We start from the raw sequence: 7311 nt of genomic DNA, 5'->3' as shown, positions 1-7311 counted from the left end.
AGCTCCTACCTTAATCAAGTAGTCCTCTTGGAATAGCTCAACCTTAATCAAAACAATCAATTCTCTACCATCTTAATTCACACAAAGAGTCATCCACTAAATCAACCAAGGTCTAATACTACTGTTGGTCTTTTCTTTCATAGCATTGTGTACAACTGATCTTAATAAAGTTAATCGAATAACTCCCAATACTTGTCTATCAGGAAGGATCCATTCTTCATCCTTTATAATTTCAGGTTTCATCCCCAAAAGAGGCAGAAACAACTTTTTTCCCATAGAGATAATCTTTAATCTGCATCCTCTAATATCCAAAGTCTGTTTTATCAAACTTTTCAATTCCTGAAGTCTTGCCTTCTTCTCCAGCTATCGCTTCCACTCTAACCTTAGCTCTGATACCACTTGTTAGGTCCCAAATAATATTATCACAAATATTAGCAATCCAAAATAATAATCACACACAAGAACTCAAAATTTACATGGAAAACCCTTTCTCTTTAAAGGGAAAAAATTATGGGACAAACTTTGAATAATTTCACTATTATCAAATCAATTACAATAATTCTTGTGTATGTCTCACAGTTAAAGAAAAATTTCTCTTATTTTTCTTTGCTCCCACACACACTAGTTATCTTTTTCAAAGGCAGCAACACTTTGCTCTTTCGTCCTTGGTTATCTTCTCGAAGGCGGCAATCCTTTGCTCTCTTTTCCTTGGCTATCTTCTTGAAGGTGGCAATACTTTACTTTCTCATTTCTCTTGTGTTCCTCCTAATTGAAAATCCATGTTCTCTCTCTTGGTTTCACGCTCTATTTTCCCTCTCCCCATAGGGAGGACCATTGGGCCAAAGCCATCAAATTCTTTGTAGCATTGTCTAATTATAAGACTCTTTTGCGATTTTCTCTTGGACTAGGAATATATTACCTCTTTAATAAGGAATCTATTCCCTCTTGGATTAGGAATACATTACCTCTTTAACAAGGAATAGACTTCCTTCACACCAAGGAATAGTCTTTCCTTTTACAACACGGAAATCCAAATTAATTTTTCATTTTTCAACTAAGAAACCTAATTGATTGGAATTTGAGGCAATTTCCCAACACGTAATGTCAACCTAACTGGATATATAGCAGCTGAGTATAAAACCCTAACCCATTCCAAATTAGAAATCACCCACCCTTTTGGTGATCTCTGCCCGTCTCCCCCATTTTGGCAAGTTATATATAAGCCATGTCTTTAACTTTAACACAGTTTCTTTCATGGAGTTTAGTAACTGTTATCATTTGGGTTCAATCCTTTAGTGGAACTAATTCCACATTTCCTGGTTACTCTTCTCAACTCAAACAACTCCTCTCTCTCTCCCAGAGGCATCTCAACTACTTTGCTTTTGCCTCTGATGCTGGAAAACTCTTAGGTTTTATTTCTGGGCTTGCTGCTAGTCATTTTCCTGGGCTAGACTGGCTAGTTCTTCTTATTGGTTCAATTCTGGGGTTAATTGGTTATGGTTTACAATATCTTGCTATAAAATTCCATATTACATTTCTATTGTCCTTCTGGTCATTCTTGGTACTCTCTTTTATCGCAGGCCATAGCATTTGTTGGATGAACACTGTTTGTCTTGTTTTCATACAAAAGTTTAAGTCTAATCACCAAGTTGCTGCAGGAATAATAACCAGTTATCAAGGATTAAGCACAAAAATCTATACAGATATTGTCCACGTTGTTTCATCTGCACCCGGTAAAAGAGCTCAACACTATCTTTTATTGAACGCTATCTTACCTATGATAGTGTGTGTTATATTTATAGCTAACGTAGTAGCTCTAAAAATTGATGCTGTTGGACTTGGAGAACCTAGAAACATGAGAGTAGCGTTCCTTTTAATGTTTGTGATAACAATATTTACTGGAGCTTATTCAATAATAAGCAGTAGTTTATCAATTAAGATATTGCCTTGGGTCAATGCCACTGTCATCGGACTGTTCTTGTTGGCCCCGCTAACTGTCATTCCAATTGTAGAAAAAGTTAGAGAAAAGAGTAATGGTGATTTAGGCAGAATGGAGAAAGAGGGAGAGGATGACAAAGAAACTCAGGTTGTTGTTAGAGAAGAGATTGTTGTTGTTAGAGAAGAGATTGGATGGAAGTTGATGCTACAGAGATTAAATTTTTGGTTATACATTGTTGTTTATTTTTTGGGTCCAACTATTGGCCTGATATTTTTAAACAACTTGGGACAAATAGTTGAATCCCGTGGGTATGCAGGAACTGCTTTTGTCCCTTTGAGTTCTTCCTTTGGATTCTTTGGCCGTCTCATTCCATCCTTTATTGACTACTATATAAGGTGAATCTGTTAACCACTCTCTTATTTGTCTCTCTTTAACTACTATATATATGGGACATCATAACTGTTGAATAATGTTGTGATTTGGGATTAGTGTGCATGTAAACTAACATGAAAATAAAAACATCAACACAAGATAACAACATTGAATGTGGTTCTCCCAACTTCAAGCCTATGTCGACTAAAATTCACTATCATTAATATGAATTACAACTACTCTTAATTAAACCTCACAAACCAAACTAAGAACTTCACGTGCTCACACAAACAAATTAATTCTAAAACCTCACAATTCACAAACATAAACAAAAGCTCTCACAAGCACAGACACAAACACAAACTAACTCACACACAAACTAACTCACAAATTTCACACATATAAACTGACAATCCAAAAGCCCTAATGTACCCAATAGCTCTCTTACATAAAAATAGACATACACTCAAACTATTATTAGAAGAAATTCACTCCATGTTCATTGAAGAAACCCCTTTCTAACCCTTGCCCTCTACTCCCCTCTTCTCTCCCTTCATCCAAAAATAACATCGTGTTATAGTTTGTTAGATTTATACCCCCGAGACAAATAGTGTTGAACTAGTTTTAAGGTCAAATTGTTAATTAGATCAATTATAAAAGCCTTAGGTTAAACAAACAAACATACATATCATGCAATGGCAGAAAATTAAATAAGACACGATATGATGACCCAAAAAACCTTATGAAACAACTTGTTTCAAAGGAAAAACTTGGGAGGATCAATCCCAATATGAACAAATCCACCATTAGATAGAGATTTACAATCAAAATAACCCTATTAGTTGTAATTCTAACTACAGTTACCGAATCGAGCTCTGAATCCCGCAAATGTTTCTAATATAGATGTGTTCCAAACATGAACCTCTAACGCATGACTCCAAGATCACCCTTGAAGGTTTTCTCCAATGTAGACCTCCAATCTACGACTCTAAGATTGCATTTGTAGGTTTAGATCCAGCACCTTTGATGATTGGTTTGCAACAATTTCAGATCTACTGGTTTAGATTGTATGTAGATTGATTTATGGTACTGACTTTGAAAGGAGAAGGCACAAAGCCTTTTAGATCTCAAATGAGCAACTCTCAAAGTCTTTGAAAACGTGTCTTAGAGTTTCCCTTATATAATTAGTGAAGTAGGTCTAAAACTGTAAACGTTTAATGGGTTGATGGGTTGAATTTTTGATTTTGCAGATACGCATTTCAATTGTTCGAACTTAAGTTTCGATTGGTCGAAACTGATGAAATTTCTATTCTTGAATCAATAAATTTTTTATTTTGCACACAAACTAGCTGTACCTTGAGTATTGTCTAATCATACTTCTAGACTCTATGAGCTATATTTAGACAAGTTTATGTTCACGTGTTTGCCAATAAAACTATATATTTGTTCATTTAGACCCCTTAAACTAGATTTTTTAACCTAATTAATTAACCAAGTTGATTATTAGGTTTATTATTCAGATCTAGGTTAAACAAGCATATATCATATCATGCATAAAAGCGGAAAAGTAAATAACACCATGATATGATAACCCAGGAAAACCGATGAAACTAACCGTTTCAAGGTAAAAACTTGGGGAGGATTTGACCTAATTATTTTCAAGGTAAAGTAAATCCATTATAAGAGAATCGAAGTTTTTACAAAAGATTTAACTCTAAATCTAATGCTACCTCATGTAGTAACTTACTGACACGACCACGTGTAAACTCCAAATCCACAAATTTCTTCTCTTCTTGGATTTGCTGCAACACAAGCACTCTTGCTTGTGACTTTGAGATTCCACTCAAAGGTTTCAGATCACCATCAGTAATGATCTTGTTGCAACAATTAGGTTCTACCAACGCTTGATTGTAGATCTTGCTCTGGTAGATTCTTGTGTAGTTAGAAGGTACAAAACCTCTCAGGTCTCACAAAGAGTACACACAAGTCTTTCAAAAGTCTCCAAAACATAGCTAGGGTTTTCCTTTTATATGTGGACAAGTTGGAATGAAATCCTAAACGTTTTTGCGGGCTTGGGCCTGATTTAAAAATCTGTAGAATTTCTTTTCCTGCGATTTTCGATCGATCGAGCCTAATTCTTGATCGATCGAGCAAGGCAAAAATTGTTTTCCTTTTTTTGCAGTCAGTTGGACTTGAAACTTGAAACCAACACCTTTAAGCATTGCCTAACACATAGCCTAGACATATTTTGTTCTTAGTTTGCCAATACATTTAAAATATGATTCTAAACATTTAAACCTAAATCTTTAAAGCCTAACACTATACATGTATAAAACCGAACATAGTTTACTTTTAATAAAAAAGTAGCTGCAAATAAGTCATGTACACTTAATCCCAAAATGCAAATATATTTATTTTCTTTTAGTACGTACCAATGTATTCATGTTAAGACTATGTTGCTTATGACTAAAACTTGTAGTTTGATATATGTTTGAATATTTGAGTAGGCATAAAATTTCAAGACCAGCATTAGTAGCAATATTAATGGTTCCAGAGGCAGCAGCTTTCATCTTACTTCTCAGTAGTGCCAACACCTCCCTCTTTATCAGCACTGCCATTATAGGAACTTGTACTGGGGCAATTTCTTCCATTGCGATATCCATCACGGCTGAGTTATTCGGGACAGTGAATTTCCCTGTAAATCATAATATTATGGTTGCAAATATTCCATTAGGATCCCTCGTTTTTGGCCAGTTGGCTTCTCATGTTTACCACAAGGAAGGAGTTCTAAGTGGAGATGGAAAATGCATTGGAATGGAATGCTACAGAAGCACTTTCATCCTCTGGGGTTCTCTTTGTTGTCTTGGTTTTTTCATAGCTTTGGTCCTCTATGCTCGTACACGGAAGTTTTATTCACAATGATCTGGATAGTGTAGGCAGCTGCTGGTTGTGGTTTTGTAGTATTGAACTTTCTATGTAAGCTATTGAGAGACTTGATTTGTATCGATACCAGTTGTTTCCTCAGTTGCTCTATTACTCGTAACTCAGAATGTTTTTTTCACGAACTGTTTGCAAGCCAACTTGATTAGATGTTGTCAGATCTGTACTTTTGTAGCTTGCTGTTGCTTTGGCAATGCTTATGGATAGTGGTTTAATAACATGTTTTCAGTTTTTAAATAACATTACATGCATTTTCATACACTTTTTCACCCACAGGTATTTCAAAAAAATACAAATAAGGTTACTAGAACAATGTTACCAAACGGTCCCTTAATCTCTGGAAAGTGGAAACCATCAAGTCTCAACCTAATGCCAAGCTAATATATTCTCCAACCCTTATTACCGAATGCTCTCGCAGTTCAAGTGGACTGAAAATTCCACCATCTTCAAAGTGTTGTGCGGTAATGGAAGGTATTGACAATCCATGTGCTTGTAAGTTTATCACCAAAGAAATTGAAAATCTCATCAGCTTGGTGAAGGTGATCTATAAATCTGCATACTAGTTATTGTATCAAACAACTACTAATATGCAAATTTTATCACTTATGACCATATCTTAGACCAAAATTTCTTGCATACAAAAAGCGATCTCTCTATACTGCCATATAAATTTAAAAAAGAAAGAAAGAAAAAAAGACCTTCATCACGTTTCATTTTTTAATACCTTGCCCAATCAAGAAATAAATATTTTCCTTTTTAATTTAACCTTATTATGGAAAGAAAATTGTGACAATATATCCTCATTTTACTGTCCAGTTAGTATATATATCTTGGAAAATTATTAGGTACTCTCGGAGTACCATGAATGCATACTCCCTTCTCTCACATGAATGATGAGTCCCACCATGAATTTAATTAGTGGGACCCACTATTCATGTGAGAGGAGGGAGTACGTATTTATGGTACTCCAGGAGTACACAATAACCAAAATTTTGACCGAGAGAAAGTAATAGTTGCATGCGAGAGAGTACAAGAAGTGGAAATTGCCAACATTAGATGCTTGCCTTTGCAACGCTTACTACAGCTTGTTCTAAAAAAAAAAAAAATCCACTTTCCATCAAATTTCATAGATCTATTATATTGTTATATCATAGATCTTCTCTTTTCTTAATTTTTATTTTGTAAGATCAAATTTAAAGTTTGTTTTTTTTGTTAATTAAATCCCGACTACCAATGCATTTGGGATTGTTGCTTCATGTTTCTAGAGTTCCGATCAAGACCAGTTTTGGTGTGTGTTATCCTTAAACGTGTATAAAAACCAATAACCAATAGGTCACTACTTGAGACGCTAGGACTATAAACGTGTCTAAAAGAACAGAAGGGTCAACTACTAGAGGCTGATCCAGCCCACGAATGGGTGGATCACCTTAATTGCGTTCCTCTCAAAGTGATGTATTGCATGTTCAAGTTTGGTAATTAAATTCTCTAAAAAAATAGAGAAAAAAAAGATAAGTTTAATTATTGGGAGCTTTGTGCATTAGATCATATGACCTCAAATAATGCACCTAATTGACAATGCCAAAATTTGAATGCAATTAAAACTGAAGAAGCATATAAGGTTGGCTCTAATAAGATGTTAATTCAACTGATAGTATCACAATTAGACTTGCAAACATTAATTACAAACATGCATATACCAGGGAGGTTTTATACATGATGCTAATTATAGCATACTTTTCATTTATTTATCGGGACCCATCCAGGCAATTATATAATACACACTACATTTTCGGACAAAATGGGCTTCTGCCATTTTTAGGTAAATTAATTAGCCTTTTGCCTTTCTTTCCAAACTAAATAGGGATATACCCCTCTTTTGAAAATCGAGTTTTTCAAAATGGATTTAAGCCCTATAGTGATGTTTTTAAGGACCTATAATGACGTTTTTAAAGACCTATAGTGGCGTTTTGTAATTTGATATCCATGAAATCGAGTTATAGGAAATTTTATTGCCTATAACTCGATTTTATAGATATCAAGTTATAAAACGTCACTATAGG

At 34.7% G+C, this 7311-nt stretch overlaps 1 protein-coding gene across 1 annotated transcript; it reads left to right on the top strand.

Annotated features, from left to right (window-relative positions):
* Nucleotides 1-1195: 1195 nt before the first annotated feature.
* LOC115950126 (protein NUCLEAR FUSION DEFECTIVE 4-like) lies at nt 1196-5233 on the top strand. The gene is made up of 2 exons (XM_031067373.1): nt 1196-2334; nt 4819-5233. Exons 1-2 carry the CDS (start codon nt 1226-1228, stop codon nt 5231-5233), a joined length of 1524 nt encoding a protein of 507 aa, XP_030923233.1. The 5' UTR covers nt 1196-1225.
* Nucleotides 5234-7311: the final 2078 nt, after the last annotated feature.

The sequence above is a fragment of the Quercus lobata genome, chromosome 1 (assembly GCF_001633185.2).
Source record: "Quercus lobata isolate SW786 chromosome 1, ValleyOak3.0 Primary Assembly, whole genome shotgun sequence".
Taxonomy (NCBI): domain Eukaryota; kingdom Viridiplantae; phylum Streptophyta; class Magnoliopsida; order Fagales; family Fagaceae; genus Quercus; species Quercus lobata.
Note: the sequence above shows the minus strand (reverse complement) of the source record. Positions and strands in the feature narration are given on the sequence as shown.

What these genes read in the sequence shown, in the direction of transcription:
- LOC115950126 (XM_031067373.1), top strand. Translation starts at nt 1,226, where the DNA reads ATGTCTTTAACTTTAACACAGTTTCTTTCATGGAGTTTAGTAACTGTT. An exon ending in TTTATTGACTACTATATAAG is followed by an intron (nt 2,335 to 4,818) that starts GTGAATCTGTTA and finishes ATATTTGAGTAG; the next exon opens with GCATAAAATTTCAAGACCAG.